The sequence below is a fragment of the Trachemys scripta genome, chromosome 1 (assembly GCF_013100865.1).
Source record: "Trachemys scripta elegans isolate TJP31775 chromosome 1, CAS_Tse_1.0, whole genome shotgun sequence".
Lineage (NCBI taxonomy): Eukaryota > Metazoa > Chordata > Testudines > Emydidae > Trachemys > Trachemys scripta.
The window spans coordinates 306297744-306323044 of NC_048298.1; the positions used below are offsets into that span (position 1 = coordinate 306297744).

The 25301-nt window shown below is 41.9% G+C and overlaps 1 protein-coding gene across 2 annotated transcripts in view; it reads left to right on the top strand.

Moving 5' to 3' along the window:
• The window catches only part of ZDHHC20 (zinc finger DHHC-type palmitoyltransferase 20), a 73636-nt gene that overhangs the window by 23010 nt on the left and 25325 nt on the right, over positions 1–25301 (top strand). For both annotated transcript variants that reach the window (XM_034758768.1, XM_034758769.1), the window contains exons 2-4: positions 9857–9883; positions 19732–19826; positions 24896–25016. In XM_034758768.1, the coding sequence (XP_034614659.1) occupies positions 9857–9883; positions 19732–19826; positions 24896–25016 (243 nt within the window). The remainder of the gene's footprint in view (positions 1–9856; positions 9884–19731; positions 19827–24895; positions 25017–25301) is intronic.

Here is a 25301-nt window from a genome sequence, read left to right on the forward strand (position 1 = left end):
CCATATTTGAAATATAATACAATTTATAATGTCAATTCCTGTGAGTGTTAATTCTCTCAATAAACTAATAAATATAGCAGTATGTGGCATGGCCCTGTCTATGCAGGTAAAAAATATGCCTTGCTTTTTAATTTTTCCAATCAAGATAGCTCAACTCAATTGGAACCTGCTCCCCTCCCTTAACTCCTGTGCAGACAGTTTAACATCTTTTGAGATAGTCTGAAGCTACCGCACAACCAGGAGTGATTCCACATAACCGTATTAACTCAAGCAATCCACCCTTGAGATTCTTCCCTTGTGTTAGCTATGGGAGTTAGCTCCTGTATCCACGCGAGCCTTCTGTTTACTTCTGTGTGATGCCAAGGCTTTTGGGGACCCATCTCATTGTAGTGCTACATTAAACTGCACTGCTCCCTGAATGCTTTTGCAGTGTAATGAGGGAAAACATGTCTGCTCCTTCTGGGGATTCTGGTTGGAAGTGGTATGAACCTAGTAACTCAGTGAAGTAAACCAGTTCCATCTGGGCTTGCTCCAGATTTCTCTCTGGAGAAACATTCCTATGGGTGGCAAAGCATGTATCCAACTTGTGGGCCCTGCTAGCATCACACCAAAGATCCACCGGTACCTTCATGTCAGCCTTTGGCCAGCTAGCAGCATACTGAGGCGGTCCTCTTGGGGTCATTCTTAACAAACAGAGCTCTGTGCTGCATATAGATGAGTAAAGTTGCTGATACTGGAAACTGTGCAGGTGGGGGAAAGAAGGCTGAGAAGGCCTATGTGCAATGATAGGTGGTTTCTGATCAGAAAACAGAGAGAGGTAGATGGCAAGAAAAGGGCATGGGGTGGGAGGGAAGTGTTGGGGGATTGTTGGAAGGCATTGGATGACTAGCGGTTTTTGCTTGTGTTGTGGCATTACCCTGTATCCAGGCTACAGATAAGATACACTAGCAACTGTTGAGGGAATCTCACTGGAAATCTGTCCTACACCCCCAGTTACGTCCGCCATCTTTTGTTATATCACCACCACACGTGAGTGATTGAGTTTTTGTATGTGGATGGGATTGGGAACACTCAAGCTCTGCCTTGTGTTACCTTGCTAGTGGTCCTGTCTACATGGATCTTAAAGGGAGTGGGGGTCTCAGTTGAGTTGAGCTAATTTACTTTTTGGAGAGGGTTAGGGTGGAGAACTTGCTCTTGTAGTCAGTCAGAGCCACTGTTGAGATGTGTTTCAACTGAGTGCCAGAGCTGATGGGTGGTGGGTAGGGTTTTTTTTAAATTGTTTTGATCTTCATTTGTGAACAATTTAATGGAGTGGAAGCTGGAGAGAGTTAGGGCTTCGGATATGGTGAAGGAATGTACTTGCATCTGCACGTTAGTATTTCCCCACCTACATGGAGCACCAAGAAGAATGTAAAAGTTCACTCTTTGGATGCCTGGAAAGACTGTAATATTCAAAGTATATGACTTCAGTCAGAATTCATGATGGGGCTGCAAATAAGTGTTCCATAAGAAACAGATCCAGTTATTTCCATGTCTTTTTATTTTTATTTGAGTTTTATCTGCAATCAGTACTCTACAGTTGAAAGAATACACACCCAATACCTGAAGGATGGTTTTGTGGTTGAAGTTATTGCACTGAGATACAGGTTCTATTTCTGGCTTTTTAGTAGATTTCCTTTGATACCTCGGGCAAATCACTCAATCTCTCTGTGCCTCACTAGGGAGATAATTCCCTACCTTGCAGGGATGTTGGAGGTGCTCCGATACTACTGTAGTAACCATAGAAAAGCCTATAAATAGACTCATGGACTTTAAGGCCAGAAGGAATCATCATGATCATCTAGTCTGACCTCCTGCACATTGCAGGTCACAGAACCTCACTAACTCAATCCTGTAACAGACCCTAACTTCTGGTTGAGTTACTGAAGTCTTCAAATCATGATTTAAAGAATTTGTGTTACAGAGAATCCGGCATTTACACTACAAATAAGTGATATACATTCTGAAGTCCCTTGAAGTGGTGCATGTATTTTCAGAGGGCGAATGCTTGACACTTCCTGAAAATAGGGCTCCTCTAAGGTGTCTCAGTTTGGACATCCAAATGTAGAAGTATCCAAAATCACTGGTCACTGCTGAAAAATTCGACCTCTTTTACGTCTGATTCATTAGATTATCCACCAATCTCCCTACCACTGCAGCATTGTTTCCTGTGGTCATGGGTGGTGGGTGGAGTCCCCATTTGGGGAGGCTAGTCCTGGCTCTGCCCCTTCCTCCCACCAACATCCCATCCCCTCCCACGGCCGGAGGAGCGTGTAGTGCAAGAAATTGCTATCTGTAGGAATTTGCTACATCGGATAGCAGTTTTTTAGAGTAGCAATTTTTTACAATCCCTTACATATGCATAACTGCTACAGGTAACAGATTCCTACGGATAGCAGTTTTTCACACTATAGGCATAATAAATCAAAAACTTTGCCACAAAACCCTGCGACCAGGGGTCCGCCGGCTGTGGCAGTGCCTATTATACCCACCGCCCATGCCTGTGGTCAGGTCTCAAAGGTGCAAGCTTGAAGAGTGACATGGTCAAGGTGCAAAGACAAAAATGGGGAGAGAGAGGTGCTTAGGAGAGGTATAAGCAATAGGAAGGAATTAGGAGGAAAATGAGTGGCATTGGGACATCTGAGACAAAACATTCAAGCTTTTTCCCCTGTTAGAAGCCAAAGTTGGAATGTGTTTTTGTTTTCTAACTCAGCTAAGCAGAAAGTTAAATAAGAAGCCAGCCTAATAGAGCACCTAGTTTCACATTGCAAAATACACTATTTTCAGAGAATTGAGTGCAACATGAACAGGACTCTGACAGTATAATAGATCTGACTTGAATAGAAAATAGGTTCACTTTGTACTTTAGTGTGTGTTGCTTTTGGTGCGTAAGTAGGATTAAGTCATGTTGGAAGAATGAGGGTTTTCTTTTTACTCCTTTGTTTTATTTTGTTCTTTGTGCTTCATGTTGAGAGGAGGTAAAAGTTAGAGACAAATTTATACAATGTGTTCAACTAAAACATTAGAGACCTTTGGGTTTATCAGTCTGTTGAAACGTCAAGGTTTCTGTAGTGCTCAGGCACTTTATGAGCTGCAGCAGGAATTATAGCTACAGCTGTAGTCCATCTTTTTAGTATTTGCTAGCAACAACTTATTAAAACATTGACTTACAGTAGCAAGTTGAGAGTTTAATATTTAATACATTTTCAAGATCTTGGCTTGCTTAATTTCCTTTTTTTTTTCTTTACCTCTGTAATTGAACAATAGACCAAGGAATATATTTTGAACTCCTCAGCTCCCAGCAAGGACAGACTGAAAGCAGATTTGCAGTACTTAAACTTGTGAAATATTGACTTTGCTCTTCATTGCAGCTCTCAGGGCACAGACTCTGGTTGATACATTTCATCGTGTACTCCTGAGATGTATGTGGTTCCATGCAAAGGTTTTGGAAGCATTTTGACTTGTTTTGTAAAAAAATCAATAGGGCAAAAAAGCAGCACTGTTTGATATCTTTCCCACATATAGAAAAGATTTTGAAGTGCCTGAAGTGGAAATACATTTCTTTTCACTGGAGAGCCACTGCAACAAAGCAAATTGGTCAAAGGCAGCACAGGGAAGGACTTTAGTTTGCAGTTCTGAAGCAGAATTTAAAGATGATTGATTGACTGGCTAGGTAATCAGTGCACGTTTAAAGTTCCTAGTGGAAACAAAATAGTAAATATCAGAGGGGTAGCCGTGTTAGTCTGGATCTGTAAAAAGCAACAGAGTCCTGTGGCACCTTTAAGGACATGTGTGGCATGTGTCTGACGAAGTGGGTATTCACCCACGAAAATTTATGCTCCAATACATCTGTTAGTCTTAAAGGTGCCACAGGACTCTCTGTTGCTTAAAATAGTAAATATTACAATTAATTTGAAATAGGACTTCATGATATAATATAGATCCATCCTGGAAAATGGTTGACTCGCCTCTTGCTTGCTGTGTGACTTTGGTCAAGTCATAAACTTTGGTGCCTCAGAACTGTGCTTCAATTTATCCATCCATAAAATGAGAATACCTGTGGAGTGAGAGTAATCTCTCTTTAGCTAAAATGGTAACCAGCTTTACATTTTAAGACCAGATTTTTTTACCCTTCCCCTAAATTGGCTAGACCCCAACAAATTATCCTCATATCTTATGTGCACTTCTCTGCTTTTAATTTGGTGGTGACCAGACATAATCTTGAAATTAAAACAGTATGAGAAACCAGAAGGATTTCACTATTAGGACATACTTCAGACTACAATATTTTGTTAGCCATCAGACCATGCAGAGCAATTTTAGGGTATGCATGTTGACCTGAGGGAGCTGGCTAGGAAAGGGAGAGAGAATTAGCTTCCTTCCAGGGGTATGAGGTGTATTTAGTGTTTGCAAAGTGCATCCAGCAGGCTCGCCGACAGAAATTCCAGGCCCACCCCAAAGTGCGGGGCCCTGCAGCCCGCCCAGGCAATTTAAAAGGGCCTGTGGCTCCCGGCAGCCACCACTACCATGGCAGCAGCAGCGGCTGGGGGCTACCGGGCCCTTTTAAATTGCCTGGGCCCCTGGTAAATTGCCTCCTTTGCGTCCCCCTCATCCTCTGGTCAGCGGGCCTGGCATCCAGATCCTTGGATGAAATCTCTATAAGTGCAAAGTAATATGATGTTATCTAGGCTTAAGCTGATTATGTTCAAGAGGGAAAATATATGATTTTTGAAGCATCATTCTGAATATTCTCATAAAATATAATCGAGTTGAATTTGCTTGATATAGTACCTGTATAGGCCACATATTACAGCGCTTTTTGACTGGAACTATGATGTGAACTTTTATTTATATATATATATATATATATATATATATATTTTTCCCAAGTTGGATGCTTAGTTTCTTTCCTTTCAGAAGACTAGTGGAATTTTGAATTTATCGTGTCCCAGAGAATGCATGTTTTTCCAACTCCATGTAAAGGTGTTCACCCAGGATAGAGCTGTAGCTAGAGGCAAAATTCAGTCTGAAAATGCATGTTGTCATTTTGAAGCTAATTGTTTAGGAACTCAGTCTTGCAAGAAAAACCACTTTTAATGTTTACCTTCCACTGTCTGTAATGTTCACCTTTTTATGTTGGGGGGGAAAAAATGTGAAATTATTAAGTAAGCAATTTAATATGAACAAGAAAAGAGAAATATAATACAGTAAATTAGAACTATTTTGTTTTAATAAACTACAAATATATCCAGAGTTTAAAAAAAACAAAAAAATAGAAAATAACTTGAAACTAAGGCTGTCAAGTGATTAAAAAAATTAATCGTGATTAATCGTAAAATTAATCGCACTTTTAAACAATAATAGAATACCATTTATTTAAATAGTTTTGGATGTTTTCTACATTTTCAAATATATTCATTTCAGTTACAACACAGAATACAAAGTGTACAGTGTTCACTTTATATTTATTTTTGATTACAAATATTTGCACTGTAAAAAAACAAAAGTAGTAGTATTTTTCAGTTCACCTAATATAAGTACTGTAGTGCAATCTCTTTATCATGAAAGTTGAACCTACAAATGTAGAATTATGTAGAGAAAATAACTGCATTCAAAAATAGAACAATGTAAAACTTTAGAGACTGGAAGTCCGCTCAGTCCTACTTCTTGTTCAGCCAGTCGCTCAGACAAACAAGTCTTTGCAGGAGATAATGCTGCCCACTTCTTGTCACCTGAAAGTGAGAACAGGTGTTTGCATGGCACTGTTGTAGCCAGCGTCGCAAGATATTTGCGTGCCAGATGTGGCAAAGATTCATATGTCCCTTCATGCTTCAACCACCATTCCAGGGGACGCATGCCCATGCTGATGATGGGTTCTGCTCGATAACAATCCAAAGCAGTGTGGACCAACGCATGTTCATTTTCATCATCTGAGTCAGATGCCAGAGCAGAAGGTTGATTTTCTTTTTTGGTGGTTCGGATTCTGTATTTTCCTTGTCGGAGTGCTGCTCTTATAAGACTTCTGAAAGCATGCTCCACACCTCATCCTTTTCAGATTTTGGAAGGCACTTCAGATTCTTAAACCTTGGGTCGAGTGCTATACCTATCTTTAAAAATCTCATATTGGTACCTTCTTTGCTTTTTGTCAAATCTGCAGTGAAAGTGTTCTTAAAACAAACATGTGCTGGGTCATCATCTGAGACTGCTATAACATGAAATATATGGCAGAATGTGGGTAAAACAGAGCAGGGAACATACAAATCTCCCCCAAGATGTTCAGTCACAAATTTGATTAATGCATTATTTTTTTTACTAGCGTCATCAGCATGGAAGCATGTCCTCTGGAACGGTGGCCAAAGCATGAAGGGGCATATGAATGTTTTTAGCATATCTGGCATGTAAATTCCTTGCAGTGCCAGCTACAAAAGTGCCATGCAAATGCCTGTTCTCACTTTCTGGTGACATTGTAAATAAAAAGAGGGCAGCATTATCTCCTGTAAATGTAAACAAACTTGTTTGTCTTAGCGATTGGCCGAACAAGAAGCAGGATTGAGTGGACTTGTAGGCTCTGAAGTTTTACATTGTTTTATTTTTGAGTGCAGTTATGTAACACAAAAAAATCTACATTTGTAAATTGCACTTTCATGACAAAGAGATGGCACTAGGATACTTGCATGAGGTGATTCGTTTATAAGCCGACCCCCCCAAGATGGATAAGTAAAAATGGAAAATTTTTATGACCTGTTCATAAGCCGACCCTATAATTCAGGGGTCAGCAAACTTTGGGTCCTGGGCCATCAAGATAAGCCGCTGGCAGGCCGAGATGGTTTGTTTACCTCGAGCGTCTGCAGGCCCGGAGGTAAACCTAAGTGAACAAAGTGTCCCAGCCCGCCAGCTGCTTACCCTGATGGGCCGGGACAGCATCTGGTGGGGAAATTTTTGGCGGGGGAGAAGCTGGGAGTCAGGGGAGTAACGCCTGGGACCCCCACACTCTCCCCATCCCATCCCTTCCCACCTTATCTGGGGAGGGCCAGGGGAGGATGTCTCTGGCCTGGCTGGAGCTGCTCTGGCAGGCTGGGCAGCGTGGCTGCAGCCTGCTCTGGCAGGCCAGATCGGGCAGCGTGGCTGCAGCGCGTTCCAGAGAGCTGGGCTAGGCGGCATGGCCACAGCCTGCTCTGGGGGGTGGGGCCGGAGCTGCAGCTGCTTCGGAGGCTGGGGGGAGACCAGCGTGGCCAGAAGCAGAGACTCTGGCCCCGCCTCTTCACTTCTGTCTCTGCTGGTTGTGCTGCCTCTCCTTGCTCCCTCTGTTGGGGTAAAGGGCCGTGTTCCACCTCTCGCTCTCTATACCTGATCATAAGCCGACCCCCTTCTCTGGTGCTTCCCTCTTTTACTAAAAAAAATTCGGCTTATGAATGAGTATATATGTATTTCTTTTGTTTATCATTTTTACAGTGCAAATATTTGTAATCAAAAATAATATACACTTTGATTTCAATTACAACACAGAATACAATATATATGAAAATATAGAAAAACATCCAAAATATTTAATAAATTTCAGTTGGTATTCTATTGTTTAAAAGTGCGATTAAAACTGCAATTAATTGCGATTAATTTTTTTGAGTTAATCATGTGAGTTAACTACGATTAATCGACAGCCCTACTTGAAACCCTGAAGCGCCTGTCTATGCTACTGTCTTATGTCGGTATAACCACGAGCAATGCAGCTATACAGACTGAACTCCCGGTGTAGATAGTGCTTCTCTATCAACATAGCTACCCCTCTCGGGGAGGTGGAGTACTTATTCCAGTGGGAGAAACTCTCCTGTCGTCATACACAGCACTACAGTGGTGCAACTTGCACCACTGTAAGCGTAGACAAATTCTAACTCACAAGAGGTTAATACTGACTGTCCTGTCCTATGGCATGTGAGCCTGTTCTTAGCAGTTGTAACTTGTCTTTGTACATATTGACTTGCTTCAGGACTATTTTACAATGTTATTGGTTCATGTTCTTTGGGGGAGGGAAAATGCCCTAAAAAAAAAAAAAAGGCACTTAAAACAGAAACTTGATTTTTAAATCACACCCAATAGTTCTTCCTAATTCAGTTTAAAACCAAACTTGCTGTATTTTGGATGGTAGATAAAGATTCTTCCCTTAGAGAGAAGGAATTAAAAAATTGCCAATAAAACTGCATAGGGGAATGGAGAGGGTGCTGAGCAGGTGAATTAAAGGATAGAACCACCAGCATAAGCGGAAAGGAAGCATCTGAGCCTTGTGAGAGAAGCTAGAACATTTTATTTTAGTTATTTTGCTTTTTCTTTCTTTGGTTAGGTCTTATTACTGCTAAGAATTACTAACTATTTGGATCCAGAGTAGCAGCCGTGTTAGTCTGTATCCGCAAAAAGATCAGGAGTACTTGTGGCACCTTAGAGACTAACAAATTTATTAGAGCATAAGCTTTCGTGGACTACAGCCCAAGAAGACGTGGGCTCTAATAAATAAATGCTCTAATAAATTTGTTAGTCTCTAAGGTGCCACAAGTACTCCTGTTCTTTTAACTATTTGGAGGCATCTAAACAATCAAAAAAGAGGGTGGTGCCAGTCCTAAGGACAATGGAAGGGCAGACAGACAAGTAGACAGAGATTAGGAGGAGTGGGAAAACATACATTTTACTTACACATGGCAATAAAGTTCACTGTAGACTGCATGATTGAAGTGGGTCTTAAAGGGGGATTTAATGTGGAGAGGATGAAGACCTTGCAAACGAGCACAGGAATGCCCTGCCTGTGCGAGAGGAAAACGCATGGCTGTGTCCGTGCAAAGCTGACAGACGGTGGAAATTAGGAAAGTTGGCAGAGTAGGGAGGGAGGAGACCATGCAGAATGAGACCTGCTCAGGTAGGTAGGTAGGGGCAGAGTTATGCAGAGCTTTGGAGACGGTGATGACAAACTCGAATTTGATGTAGTAGCAAGTGGAGAGCCAAGGAAGGGATTCAGAGAGGGGCGTGACATGATCAAAATCAGAAGCAAGGAAAATTTCCAGTGCAGTATTTTGTCTGGACTGAAAGAGTTGGTTTAGGGAAGCCAGAGAAGAGGATGTTACATTAGTTAAGACAAGATATAATGAGGGCCTGAACAAGAGATTTAGCTGTAGGGATAGAAATAAATGGAAAGATCTTAGAGATATTGAGGAGGAAGAAGTGATGAGACTTTTAGATATGAGCTGAATGTGTCAGGCAGGGGAGAGGAAGTCAAAAATAACTTGTAAATCACATGCCTGTGTGATGGGGAGGATGATGGTAGTGTTGAAAGTGATAGAGAAGTGTGGAGCTCTAGAAAGTAGATTGGATGTGACTAATGCAAAAAATTGTATAGGGACTTTTGTAAAGGGCTCTGCAATTATTTAAACTTCCCTCTGTATCTGCCAATTGAAGGGTTTTATTCATTTAAGCTTTTCTGAAATCTCTGTAGGCAGTAAATAAGCTGTTTGGATGTGTGTACAACCTAAGAAAGTTCGGAAAGTATAGTAGGTGCTCATGGCAACATGTTTAATTGTTAAATTATGATCTAATTAAATATATGGATTAATGCTTGTGAAGAGCGGCATGCTTATTTGGCTAGAGCAGGGAGCTGGGGCTCCTGGCTGTTCGTAGCCCTGTCACTGACTTTTGAGACTGTCGGAATCTAGAGGAGAAGTTTAATGAGTGTTTACCTCACAGAGTTATGGAGGCTCCGTTAACATTTGTAACATGCTTTGATCTTTAAAACACAATATAGATATATTTAACCTTTTCTGTCTTTCTTTTTTCCTAGTTACGATTACCTCAACTGGAGAAAAAGGTAGGAAACGTGTATTACTCATCCTCCATAAATAAATTGAAAGTTTTATAAATAGGAAAGTTGCCTACTTCTTGTCTCCTTAATATAAATGTACAGTGTGTTTCTGATGTATAATTTACACCTACTTAACAATGCAATTTTGTATGATTTTATGTAACTCTCTAGAGAGAGTGAGCAGATGGGTACATAGAGGGAAAACCTAGGGAGGCTGGATCTATCAAGCTTTTAGTGCCACAAGCTTAGGATGATCATATTACCTGTGAGCAATGGAAGCATGACTTAATTATGCAGATCTTTCAAAACAAGTGGTTGGTTTGGGGGGGGGAGGGGAATCAGACCCACATCATGTTTTCTGTATAACACTTAATGTGTGTTATGTGGGTCTCTTTTATCTCTCTGGTTTTCCCCCTTGTTTTTAAAGTGCATTAATTGTTGTGGTAACCATACTATTGATAGCTGCTATGGCTATGTCCATTGCAGAATAAAATCAGTCATATGGTTATTGAAATTCTGGAGTTATCATAGTGATGGTTCTGACCACATTTGTTGTGTATATGTTTTGTATTACACTGAAATAACTAGAAAAAACTATGTTGAGAAAACATTATTAAGGTTGCAAAGTTAGGAGATGCCAGAATTAAACTTGCCAATGCAGCCTTAATTCAGCCCCCTTATTTGCATACATTACAATACAGTCTTTAGTTACATGATTACATGCTATTTTTTCTATGAGACCCCTGTCTCATTCATTTCACAGGATGGAGCTACTCTGGGGCTTAATCAGGGTTGGGTAGGGAAGCAGACTTGTTTGTAGGACTCCTGCCTCATTTGTTGCAGAAATTAAAAAGTGGGTAGTGAATGAGGTAGGGGAGTATGGTCTCACGGTTAAAGCAGCTGAATACTGCCTTGGGTAATTAGATTTTATCCCTGCTTCTGCCACGGAGTTCCTATGAGATGTTGGACAAGACACTTCAACCAAACTTTTCACAGGTGGTCACTAATCGTCTGGTCCTCATTTTCTGGGAGCCTAACTTGAGACCCTGCAATCTGATATGCGGAGGAGCTAGGCGCACTCAGCTGCTACTGAGGTCAATAGGGGCTGTGCTTTGAACATATAAAATGCTGTATAATGCCAAGCACTGTAAAATACCAGGTTCTAGGCATTTCAATTGGACATACAAAATTAATGAATCCTTTTTACCTCTAGTCCTTCTATGCCTTGGTTTACCATCTGTAAAATAGGGATAAAAATACCTCCTCACCTCACAGGGCCATTGTGCAAATACCTTTGTGAAGCACTCTGATACTGTAGTGATTAGCATAATAGAAAAGCCCAGGAGGAAACTAATAATTCTGAAGAATGAAGAGCTGAATAGAATCTAGTGTAGTTTGTACCTATAGGCCCAGGAAATCTAGATATTTAAGACCTGATCCTCAGATCACTGAGCAGCCCCTCCTTTTCCTATAGTTGAACATATTTTTACAGGTTATACCAAAAAAAAAAAAAAAAAAAAAAAAGCACCAGTAGAGGGGAAACCTTACTTGTTTTTAATATCCCTACTTTTTTTTTAAGAAATACAGAACGAGTCTGACTTGCAGGAAAACATTCACATTTAGGTGTTGATATGAAATAGGAAATCTCCTTTACTTGAATTTTATAGCTCTTGTAGTCAGGTGGTGGTGGTGGTGGTTATTGCATCAGTAGAAAAATAAACCCTCTAGAAGCCAAGGTGGTATCAATAGATTCCTGTGATTTTTAAACCAAGAGCCCATATCCTTGCAGATAAATTTCTGCCTCACATTTCAAGTGTATTATGTTTAAATCCTATTACAGCAGTGCTTAATTATAATTTTCTATTTAATTTAACAATATGTACATAGAACTACGTGACTGATCTATCTCTTGTTTGATATGTGTATTTTCTCCCCTAATTTGGCTTATTTTTAAACATGTGAATTGTTTTGAATCTGGTATACAACCACATAAAAACCAGTAGACCCTAAGCCTATAAACATGCAAGACTCTAATGATAACCACACGAGGAAATCTAGAGTGGTGTGGTGTCATGAGTGTCTCTGGGTGTGTATGTCTAATCCGGTTTCCCAAAGTTGCTTTCTCTATCTGAAGATTATCACAAGAGTTTAAGAAAATGTTTTTTTTATTAATCAGATACAAATTGGGCCTCTGTTCTCCCACATGTTTTGATTCTATAGGACAGGTTGTTAGAAAACATACTAAATGTAAGTGGTAAGTGCATTTTTGTTTTGTTTGGTGCAGTGGGAATTCTGTAGGGTTTTCTGTAGACTTCATTCTGTCAGTCTTGAACCTCTCATCAGTGTAACCCTTCCTTCAGCTGAAGAAGATTTCATATAGATCCCTCAAAAGCCCAGCACTACTGAGTGATGCAAGACCTTCTCTTCTTCTAAGCACTCAGCTACTTCCTGTGCAGAACTGCCAGCACCTGTTTAATTAATGAACAAAGTCTGAGCAGGGGCCCTGAATACATTCCCCTTCCACTTATCAGTTCAGTGTCACTAGACCACTTAGTCTGCCAACTTACATTTGTTCAGTGAAGACAGCAGAAGTAACTCTGCCAATCCCTTTAGTTGACTGCAGTTAAAATGCTGTTAAATTTACAGATTTTTCTTACACTTCAAACAAAGTTAGACTTTATGTTATGATCTCCGATTATGTTAGAACTGTGAAATGACTTTCCTTGCTAGTTGGTGCTGGGGTTATTTTATTTTTTTGTTCTTTCCTTTCCTTCATCTGGTTTGTACTTATAAGAAAATAAGCAGATCTTAATAGGAAACCAGCTAATGCATATTTATACTTGGAGCCAGCACAAGGATCTTTGAAGGGTTGCTCTCAATGAGTCCTGCTGCTACTGCCTTTGCAGGTTGGGTGGAGTCTAGAAGGGAAGCTGCTGAATCTGGTGTCTTCCACCCCACCCCATCTTTACCCCAAGAGGCGCTTGCATGCAGAATCCCTTTCCCAACAGCAGCAGTAACGACAGCACGTGAGTAAGGCAGGATAGAGAGGCAGGGGCCTGTTCAGCATTGGGCCAACCTCCAAAGGACAGGACTCTGATCCCAGGGACTTCCTCCTGCATGGCGTACAGTAGCAGCTGGACCTGTCTGGGCAGGACACTCAAGACTCCTGTTCCCCATGAAGAGTAAAGCTGTAGAGGGCTGACCTTCAGCTTCCAATGCTGTATGACATAGAAATCATAGACTTGTAGGGCTGGCAAGGACCTCAAGAGGTAATCTAGCTCAGCCCCTGCACTGAGAAAGGATTAAGTAAACCTAGACCATCCTTGACAGCTGCTTGTCTAGCCTGTTCTTAAAAACTTCCCCGTGATGGAGATTCCACAACCTCCCTAGGTAACCTGTATCAGTGCTTACCTATCCTTATAGTTAAAACATTTTTCCTAATATCTAACCTAAATTTCCCTTGCTGCAGATTAAGGCCATTACTTCTTGTCATACCTTCAGTGGACATGGAGAACAATTGACCACCGTCCTCTTTATAACAGCCCTTAACATATTTGAAGACTCTTATCAGGTCCTGTTTCCTCTCCCCAAACCTCTCCCCCTCCTCCCTCTCCCCATCTTCTTCTCTGGAATAAACTAGTCCAGTTCTTTCAACCTCTTCTCATAAATCAGGTTTTCTAAACCTATCATCATTTTTTGTTGCTCTCCTCTGGAGACTCTGCAATTTTGTCTGTATCTTCCTTAAAGCGTGGTGCCAAAAACTGGACACAGTCCTCCAGCTGAGACCTCACCAGTGCCGAATAGAGTGGAACAGTTACCTCCTATGTCTTACCCAAGACACGCCTGTTACTACAGCCCAGAATGATGTTTGCCTTTTTATATAGCAGCACTGCACTGATGACTCATATTCAGTTTGTGAGTCACTATACCCTCTCACTCTGATCCTTCGTTGCTGCCTAGCCAGTTATTCTCCATTTTGTATTTGTAAATTTGATTTTTCCTTTTTAGGTGTACTACTTTGCACTTGTCTTTATTGAATTTCATCTTGTTGATTTTAGATGTTCTCCGATTTATAAAGACCGTTTTGAATTCTAATCCTGTCCTCCAAAATGCTTATAACCCCTCCCAGCTTGGTGTCGTCTTCCTGATTTCATCACTTTTGCAAGAAGTCTAGACCGCTTTCTCTTTCTGCTAAGTATTGCTAGCACAGCCACAAATTTATGCCTTTATTGCCACTACCTACTGTCTGTACTACCATCTGTGGTTGCTTATTTGCATTGCAGTAGCACCTAGCCCCAGTAAGGGCTTAGGGCCTGTGTGTGTGTGCGCTAGAGAGGCCTCCGACCCTCAAAGAATTTGCATTTTAAGTATAATCTTCTATGTTTTAGTTAACTCCCTACTGCTAAGACAGTTTAGTTGTGCCTTGCCCTCGTGCATCCATCACTTCCTCTTTCTGGTTCTAACTATTCCATTCTTCTCACCCCGTTGCACTGATTTACCCAGCCACCTCCATTGTAATCTTAAATTTACTTTTGTCCTCCTTCCCCAACCCACCTTACTGTTTTTATCATGCCTCCTGTTATGTCTAAACTTAGACATGAAGCTTTTTAGAGAAGACCCCATCTTATTTGTTCTGTATAGTGCTAGTACCCTGGGACATTTCATAAAGAAATAAGCATTCATGTCACATGGAGGCAGTTTTTAGGACTCTGCATACGAATATAAAGTTATTTTTGCTGACTGCTATGTCACTTGAGTCCCGCTAGCTCTATTCCATGAGTGTTAAAATCATTCTAATCTCTCTCTAAAGCTATGTCTACACTACACAGCTTTTAGCGACACGGCTGTGCCGCTACAGCTGTGCCATTAAAAGGCGCTTAGTGTAGCCGCTGTTTGTTGGCAGGAGAGAGCTCTCCTGCCGACAAAAAACTTCCACCCCCAACGATCAGCAGTAGCTTTGTCAGCGGGAGTGGCACTGTTCACACCGGCCCTTTTCCTCGACAAAACTTTTGTCTTTCGGGATGTGTGGTTTTTTTTAAACACCTCTGAATGACAAAAGTTTTGTTGTTCATTTGCCAACATAGACAAAGCCTAAGGCAAGGGAGATAGGGGCAGTGGCAGAAGTTCCCTATTAGGAAAAACCCTAGGAACAGCTAAGTGCATGAGGAAGCTTAGGTTAAGGTTCATGTTGTGCACAACAACATACCCTCTCTCCCGCTTTGGGAGTTAAGTGTGGCCCTATCCAGTGTGTGTGTGTGTGTGTGTTCATTGTTTGGAGCAGGTGGAAGTGCCGCAAGCTTACGGTCTACTTCATGCCATCCTTGAAACATTAAATATAGCTTCTTTAAATGTTTATTTCTATATCAGCATAGCAAGTAGGTCAAGCTTCCCCCTTCTTGGAAGGGAAGATGACATAAATGTTTGATGTTACTTCCTCATTTTAAGAAGTTTGCTGCCTGACGCCATACAGCTGTTTAATCTCAAAAGTAGGTGGGAGCAGCTGTTCATAGTGGCTAGTTTTAAGACTCTTGCATAGTAAGGTATGAATATAGTAAATGGAATGCCTGTGGGGGTGACAATTTCAGGATTTAGGTGGCATTGACACGCCTGCTAATTGTGTTCCAGTATCTTCCAACGCTGTTTAGATTGGAAATGTGCCTCTTGGGAAATGGAATAGGATTTAGGCTGGTGAAGAGCAATGAAGCCAAATAACTGTCTCTTTCCTCATGGCTGCAGTTTTGCTGCTGTTAACATTACTTCAGCCTAATTTCATCTGCTGGGGAAGGGAATTCAATGGGAGACTGACAAGCTGGACCACTCCTTGGTTTCTCTGTCTCTTAGCTTAATTTGGGTTAAAGTAGTTCGTGTATCTTCTTAGAAAGGAGTGTACGTGGTGCTCAAAATCAGTTAGAGGATATCTTGCCTTGATGCTGCTTGAGTCACCGCAGCTTGATGATTCAGTACTTTGATTTCTTTGACTAGATAGATATGCTGGAACAACTTAGGCTACAGTCTTGAGTTAGCTTACTTGCTTGCCTATAGGTCCTTAAGGTTGGTCTTTCTCCCTGTTTTTAAAAGCCTTTTGGAGTCTTTCTGCATCATACCAACAGTCAGTGGTTCCTGTTTACTTCTGGTATGAGGCGTAGGTCATGTGCTGCACTGGAGAAGCATTGCTAACTGTCCCCAGGTCCACACGTCAAGTTTGTTGCTCGCCTGATTTCTAATGGCTTCTTCAATTTCTAGGGACAGTTTTTGTCAGGAAGGAAGGTCCAGTCATTTTTCTTCCATTATCCAGTAAGGGTGCCTGACTGATCAGTTTGCATTGTATAAGCTCTACATTCATCTTCAGGTATTCTTACATCCTCAGTGACGTTGCCTGTGTAGATCTCCATTCTTAAAAAATATGACATGCAGACCTAAGAACTGTTAAAGTTAGCCTAGCAAGAAGCTGAATGTATCAGTGTATTCTCCTTATGGTATAAACATGTCAGCAGTTTAAAGGGAGACCCCTCTTTTCCTGTTTCCTTGTATTCTCAGCTCCCACCTCGGGTCAGATCCTGGAATCGCCTCACTCTAATCCAGTGGTCTCCGAAGTTTTTATGTCATGCCCCCCCTTACCCATAATGGACTCTATCTGTGCCCCACTGGGGGCTGGGGCCAGAGCTGGGGGCAGAGTGGGGCTGGGTGGTGCTTCATCCCTGCCCCCCGTGGGGGCTGGCTGTGCTGCGCACTCCTCCCAAATATTCCTCCGCCCCACAGTTTTGGGATCACTGTTCTAATCAGATGCTGTTATCTTACTGCTGTTAGCTGTGTTAATTTAGTGTTATTCATTGGTATTGCATCTAAAATAGCACAGTACTAAATTTTGACATCTAATCAGTGGCCAATTATTTTCAATTTCCACAAGATGCTACACATCAGCATACAATGAGTTCTGTCTTCATCTATCTAGAACAGTGATGGCCAACCTTTTTATGCCCAAGATCACTTTGTATTTAAGGACAACCCAGGCTCTGCCCCGCCCCTTCCGCAAAGCCCTGCCCCACTCACTCCATTCCCCCTCTTTCCGTCACTCACTCTCCCTGACCCTCACTCACTTTCACTGGGCTGGGGTAGGGGTTTGGGCTGGGGATGAGGAGTTCGCTGTGTGGGAGGGGGCTCTGGGCTGAGTCTAGGGAAGGGGGATGGGGTGTAGGAGGGGGTGAGAGGTGCAAGCCCTGGGAGGGAATTTGGTGCAGGAGGGGGCTCTGGGCTGGGGCAGAGTGTTGGGGTATAGGGTGCTGGCTCTGGGAGGGGGATCAGGGCTGGGGCAGGGGGTTGGGGTGCAGAAAGGGGTACAAGGTACTGGCTCTGGGAGGGGGGGAAGGGCTGGGGCATGGGGTTCGGGGTGTAGGAGGGGATTCAGGGTGCTGGCTCAGGGCTAGGGGTTGGGGTGCGGCCTCCCGCCGAGCAGCACTTAACCTCCAGCAGCTTCCAGTCGGTGGTGTAGCGTGGCTGCTGCTAAGGCAGGCTCCCTGCCTACCCTGGCCCCATGCTGCTCCCGGAAGGGGCCAACATGCCGCTGGGGGTGGGGGGCAGCACATGGTTTTGGACGCTGCCCCTCTCTGCAAGCACCGCCCCTGCAGCTCCCATTGGCCATAGCTCCCTGTTCCTGGCCAATGGGAGCTGCGGGAGTGGTGCTTGCAGGCAGGAGCAGCGTACAGAGGGAGACCCCTGGCCGTGGGGCATGCTGGCCGCTTCCAGGAGCAGCGTGGGGCCGGGGTAGGTAGGGAGCCTATCTTAGTGGCAGCCCTGCTGCGCCGCCGGAGATTACGATCAACTGAGAGTTCCTCTAGGATCGACCAGTCGATCGCAGTCGACCAGTTGATGACCACTGATCTAGATAAATGTTCTTCACAAGATGTTACAGAGAAGTAGAAACTGGTCAAACTAGTCTTGGATATCATGACTTTGTTCAGCTGTGGCCATCAGCATTAACCCAAGCACCATAAACTGTGGTGCTATATTCATCATGCCATTTTAAGCACTTGCTCAGTCTCCTGTGATGGCTTCAAATCACCCAATGGATTCTCTTTTTCCAGTACCACGAATCCATTTATAAATCTTTGATTTAATTCCTACCAAGAATGGCTGTGGTCTATATGTGTGTCTGCTTCATGCTACAGATCAGTGGCCAGCTGCTTCTTGGTTTTCTTCCCCTCCTCCCAAAATGCTAGAGGTGATAGCTCCCATTAAATGAATTTGATATTGCCCTGTGGTATATTAACACCAGAGAACAAATCTCTCATCTTCTGACACAAGGGTTCTGCTTCTGCTTTTGCACATGAAATTGTATCCAATTCTATCAGGAACCTGACCATGAGTTGTCTGCAGTGCTGATGCTTCCCTTTAATCCAGAAGAGAGCCTAGAAATACTTTATTTTGCAACCCTAAGGAGAAGTTGGGTCATCCAGTTCTCATGAGTCTCCCTGACACAGTTAACTAATCATAAACATATCATAACATATCTTGAAATTAGCTACACCTTTTCCTTAGGTCATCACCATTAAAAGAAATGGAGTCCATTTTGTGTTAAAGGCCAGCAGATCCTACTTTCCACTATGGCTGTGACAGTGCTGAGTCTACAGTTTAGTTACAAATATTCCTTTTTATTTGGCAGGTGGAGGCAGAGAAGTCACCAAGAGTTATACAGACAAAAAATAATCAGAAAGGCAGAAGTTCTATCACAAATGTTCATACAGAAATAAGATGTTACATCAAGAATTCCCATTATCTAGTCCCCAACCCTTTATTATAAGTATAAAGAATAGCTTTTCCAAGATGGAATCAAAGTGGGAGCCTAGTATATTAAATATTACAGCAAAATCCAAATGTGATTAATGTTTACCTTGTTTGAATTACAGTACAGGTACATTTACATTTTAATATTATTTACAACCCCTTTCCAACACCTAGTAGTAATAAAATATAGTTATAATACTGGCATGTAAAATTTTTTTAGTGCAATGCTTAGACTTTATAAGATACACCTCTACCTTGATATAACGCGACCCGATATAACACAAATTCGGATATAATGCGGTAAAGCAGTGCTCCGGGGGTGCGGGACTGCGCACTCTGGTGGATCAAAGCAAGTTCGATATAACACAGTTTCACCTATAACGCAGTAAGATTTTTTTTTTTTGGCTCCTGAGGACAGCGTTATATCGAGATAGAGGTGTATATCTATTGCATAACCCAAATTTTACATTAACTGAGTGTTTTCAGTGTGCTGGTATCATTTACTTCATTTGCTGACAATATATTATACTGTACGTGGACTGAATTTAGTAATTGAACCAACTGAAATATATGTGGCCTGTCTGTCAAGATAATTTAAATGTATACTTCCAGCTTTTTTATTTTGCTATTCCAGACATCAGACACTTTATTTTAATTTTCCTGAGGGTGGGTACTTGGGAATGAAGGTATGTTTCTAAAGTTGTGGGTTGCTGCTGTCATAATGAGGCTCATTCAGTTGTAAAAAAAGTGGGAGTATAAGTGGGGAAATTGCTTCATGACCAAGATTTTGATAATCATTATTTTAGTAGCCTATTAAATGATTCATTCTGAGGATGAAGTAGTACTCATCATATCTGGTGGGCTATCAAGTGGATTTAGGTAACTTCTTTATAGGGCTAAGCCCACTCAGATGTGCTAGTATTCCTAATTATCCAGTGTGTTTCAGTGCAATTTATCTTACTGGCTTGCAGAAGAGAAATAACTTATCTATACCCCAAACCATTGCATTTTTATGTTCTAGTTCTAGTTCAGCTATACTCACTGAAATCTTATTGTATTTATTTTTATTGCAGTTGTCTACCTTGTGGTTTTTCATCTGTCATTTGTCATGTTTGTATGGTCCTATTGGAAGACGATTTTTACATCTCCTGCTTCCCCCTCCGATGAGGTAAATTTAATGATGGAAAAATGCCAACACTTATTATACCATTGAACTGTTTTCAGCAGTGATACTTGTTTAAAGTACAATGTAATTCATTTTCTCTGTTCCCATTAACTGAAATAAATAGCATGCTGCCATATCGTGAATATAAATAATTAAATTACTTTGAAAATCATCGTAACCTAATGAAATTTTTTCAGATTGAATGCTTGTTTCTAAGTAGTCACAAGTTTGACATTCAGGTGTATATGTTCAAGTAATAAGGTATGCGAGTATATATGACACTGCAATGTTTTGCTAAGCAATAATTTCAGTTTGGTGTTTAGAATAAATAAAATATAAGTAGACTTGGAAGGATTCGTTTTTATGGGTAAATGTTGGTAAACATTGATTTCACCATACACACACAATCTGACTAAAAATATTTCCATCAATTAATCAAAATGTACAGATAGGAAAAGGAAGTAAAATGCTACTTGAGAACGTGAGGTTGAAATTGAATGATATTTACTTTGTGTATTTTGACACGTGACATTGACAATTTGTTTATAAAGCTTTAACTTTTTGAATCCCAATGCCTGTACAATGCGGTATATACAAACCCCACACTGGGCCCGAAGGGGTTAAAAGGCTGTACTAGGCCCAGGCAACCCCGTCCCTATAGGCCTGTTGAGCATGTGCAATGTGGAGGATTCAGGGTAGCAGCAGTGTTAGTCTGTATCCTCAAAAAGAACAGGAGTACTTGTGGCACCTTGGAGACTAACAAATTTATTAGAGCATAAGCTTTCGTGGGCTACAACCCACTTCTTCGGATGCATATAGAGTGAAACATATATTGAGGAGATATATATACATACATACAGAGAGCATGAACAGGTGGGAGTTGTCTTACCAGCTCTGAGCTTCCCAAAAGGGCTCTGGGCTGGGACCCGGTGGAGAGGAAGGGGCCAGGTCCCCCTACTATGGCTAGGGTTACCATATTCAAACATTTAAAAAAGAGGACACTCCACGGGGCCCCGGTCCCGCCCCCGCCCCAACCCCACCCCTTCTCCGCCCCCATTTCAACCCCTTCCCCAAAGTCTCTGCCCCCTCCTCTGAGCACCCTGCATTCCCCCCTCCTCCCTCCCGCTCTGATCTTGGTTGGGGGTTGCTAAGTGCTTCCCTGCTCCCCACTCGCCCCGCAGCCCCTATGCCCTTGCCTGCCCTGTTCCTCCTCACCCTGCAGCCTCTGCACCCCCTACCCCTGCAGCCTCTGTGCCCCCTGCTCCCCACTCGCCCTGCAGCCGCTGCACCCCCCCACCCCTGCAGCCTCTGTGACCCCTGCTCCCCACTCGCCCTGCAGCCTCTGCACCCCCCCCGCCCCTGCAGCCTCTGTGCCCCCTGCTCCCCACTCGCCCTGCAGCCTCTGCACCCCCCGCCCCTGCAGCCTCTACACACACACACACACCCCTGCTGCCTGACCTGCTCACCTGGCAGAGGGAGAACTGCAGGCTCCACATGGAATTAAACACAGCCCCGCTGCTCTGTGGGGGAGGAGGGAGCGGGGGAGGGGGAGGGACTCTGGCTGCTAGAGGCCCTAGTGGCTGCGAGCGGCTTTCAATCAGGCCAGGCGTCCAATCAGCCGCGCCGCACAAGGGGAAGGGGGAAATCCCGGACATTTCTACTTGATTAGAAATCCCCCCCCGGACGGCCATTTAACACTGAAAAAGCTGGACATGTCCGGGGAAACCCGGACGGATGGTAACCCTAACTATGGCTCACTTAAAAGAAAAGTCCCAGACAGAGGGGGAAGGCCCCAACTCTCTTGACCTGGGGTCAGGAATCAGGCACCAGTACTCCACTCTCCCAACAAAGAGACAAGGGATTGTATGTCAGATGCACTAACCGGTAGGCCACCCACCAAGCTCCCAACCTCTCTATCAGTGTATCATTAATTACTGTCTGATGCCGCCCCTAGTTTCCCACAAATGTGAAAATGTAAATTGATTTTTAAAAAATGCTTAAAACCAATAATTTTGTGCAACTGTGAAAATTTACATCAGTAAAAATTTAAAAATGCTTAAAAATAAACATCAATATTATCTGTCAAAATTATAAGAAAATTAAAATCAATTTTGCCAAAACTAAATATAAGTTAAGACATAACAAGCTCAGTGACTCAGTCTGTATGTCTTTTCATTATACACCTTTATTTGAACTCTCTCAGTGACGTTTCTTTGGATAAGGATAGGTTACAATAAATATTCGTAACATTAAGAGGACTGTAATGCTCAGTGATAAGTATGTTTAGAAGCTCAAGGCGTGGCAAGCACTGTTAAATCAATATAGAAAGAAATCTCTAAAGACGGACATAAAAAGTGCTAGCTTTATTGACAGATAATTGTAATATAATCATCTCTCTAAGGAATCTATTAGGTGAATTAACCTATAATCTGATGGCTTTTATTTTTTTCCTGTAAGTCAATTGATCTATAGGCTTAATATCAAAACTACAATTGAAGTTGTCCCTCTATTTCCTGTAACTTTAAAGCTGGCTAAACAGAAATTTTTTTATTCTGTTTTTGGCAGGGATGACTCTCTCAATGCCAGCATTTAGCCCGAAGCAAATTTGTACAGGTGAAAACATACGTGCAATGGAAAAGCAGACACTGTAGTTCTATAATATGTATCTATAAAGTGTCACAGAAATCTATAGTAGAGTCGGAGAGGAAGCTGAAGAGAGTTCTGCTGGTTAGCTGAGCAAAGGAAGTAGTATTGAATATTTTTAAGTTGTAAATTCACTGCGGAGGCTGGCCTTCAAATCATATGACTGGTTTAATTGGCGCCTGTTCTGTATGATAATGACAAAACACTTGGCAGATCCACCAGTTATCTCAACCAGTCAGCTGCTCCAAGATTTGTAGAGCCACATGAACTTAGCTTAAGCATCAGTGTATTTTATAATTATTTTGGTGCTTGTTTGGATACTTCTGTCTGCCAACATCTATTTATAACTAACTGTAATAAAAGCTGCAGCAAGGCTTCAACTTTCAGTGAGTAACAGAGAGTTAAAAAGAGTGTGGCCATTTTAAGTGTTGATAAAATCAGGTCTGAATTGGAAAATTTCTACATATGAGCTTATCCAAAAGCCATGTTCCTCCTTTGAGCACTCTTCTCCCACAATCTCTGTCTGTCATCTCCGTTCAGGCACCAGGGAAGAATATAGTATTGTCTCTAAACTGTTCACACTTAATTTTTTCCAATTGTTTTAAAACATAAATGTATACATTTTCACGTAATCTTATTATTTTAAGTACCCATTCTTGTAAAATGAGTGGCATCCTGTGATTTTGCTAATATACTAAAAAAAGATTTCACACCTGTTGTTGTGCAAGTGTAATCCCTGCACATTTTATAATAAGGAAGAACAATCAACATTATGTGAGATCCCAGAAAGAGAGGAAGGAAACAAAGGGGCTCTTTGTTACTGTTTACATTAAGAGCTGCTAAAACTTTGTCACAATTGTTTTGTTGATCGATAACTTTCATCCCTTTGAACATTTGCATCTGTTGCCCAAGGAGAGGGTAGACTTGTGACCCCATTAATATTCAATAGACATAATAATGTAAACATAACTTTTTGGGGAAATTGAACGTTTGTTAGACAATTTGTTATCGTTACAGGACAACTTTAAAAAAAATTAAAACCACCCGATTTTAGAGGTTTAGGGTTTTTTCTATGCCTTGTTTAGCTGTGTCTGTTAAGTAGTGTTTTAAGGCTAGTTTTACTCTCCTAGTTAATTGCCCACTTCTCTGGCCCGGGGTTGAAGACACCAAGCAGACTTCTCCTAGCTTGACAAGGCCTCCTGAGAGGCAGCAGCAAAAGTGTACAACGGCACTCCTCGTACTTATACAGTGTTGCCAACTCTCACAATATTTGATATTTTACTTAAAGCCCTGTCTCCTGTAGGCAAATAATTATGTGAGAATCTGCCTTTATTTTTTAAAAAATAAGTTTCTAGCCCTTGTGGTTGTGGAGAAAAGCTTTAAAACATGACCCAAGTGCACCCTGATTCCCCCGAAGGCAAATAAAAAGAATACAGATATATTTATTCTTTTTTAAATTCATGATTTGAAGCCAATTTCATAATTTTTGGAAACTGACATTTTGACTTTTAAAAAATTGGAGCTGGCAATACTGCATACAGCAGTGGAATCTTGCCTGACTACTGAGGGATGTGGGTTGAATCTTCAGCCTTCTGGATTTAAGAAGTAACATGTGGAGGCAACAGCAATCTCTCCTACTCTTCCTGTAGTAGGAGAGGTACCATTTCTTCACTTGTCCCTATTATTACTCCCTCCCCAACCACTTAGACTCTGGGGAATTCCAAAAGAAGGGGACATTACAGGGCCCAAGAAAAACCCACATGAACTAATCAAGAAGTACAACATGGTTAAAATGATACACCCTTAATCCAGTTTGCATCTTTTCCTCACTGGAGTAGGTGTGGAGACACTGAGTAGTGCATATAGAAAGGAAAGGGCACCTTCAGGGATTCCTGTTGGGATCTCAGACAGATTTTTGCCCCAGTTCCCTAAATGGCCCCCTCAAGGATTGAACTCACAACCCTGGGTTTAGCAGGCCAATGCTCAAACCACTGAGCTATCCCTCCCCCCTCTGTTATTGCAGAGCCCTCTGAACTCCTGGGATCCCCAAGCACCTCTGGGACAGGGTTTAGACTCATGGTTTCAAGGGAAGTTTGCACCTTCAGAAAACGCCACTGAGTACAAGTCTTCATCTTGTAATCTTGTATCGCAAAGGGAAATCGAGTGGTGGGAACTAGGACAAAGACCGTTCCTTTAAATTTAGCATTTTAAAGTTTTATTACAAAGGATCAATCATGTAATTTCAGAATGTGTGGGGCACAAATTCTTGCTGTACCTCCTATCATTTACTACTTTTTCTCCTCTGTTTGGTAAGATGATAGGCAGATATTGCTGCTTCTTTAGGGGTAAAGTATTCAAACCGTTCTCTCTTAACATAAACCTTGATTGGTCATGCAGTTAAAAACTATTCTTCTGTCCCCCTCTTGCAGTTCTGCTTATCAAAATCTGATAAAGAACAATATGAAAGAGAAGAGAGACCAGAATCCCAGCAGGACATTTTGAGAAGAGCTGCTAAAGACTTACCTATCTATACCACAACAGCATCAAGGGGTGAGGCATGCAGACAAGTCCAGTAGTCCAAAAGCTCCTAGTCCAATTCATGAGATTTATTTTGATGTTGCTGTGTGAACCATCTGTTAAATAATTTCTGCAAAAGGCCATGACTTCATATTTCCCCATGAGATGCCAGAGTTCTTTTTTGTCTGTGGATCTCTACAAGCAGCCAATAAATAGAACAGTTTTCTCAAAAAAGATCCTGTTTTGCAAAATAAATTCAGCGTGAATTTATCTTACGCTCTGCTTATAATAATCTTACATAGACTAAAGGAACAGAGT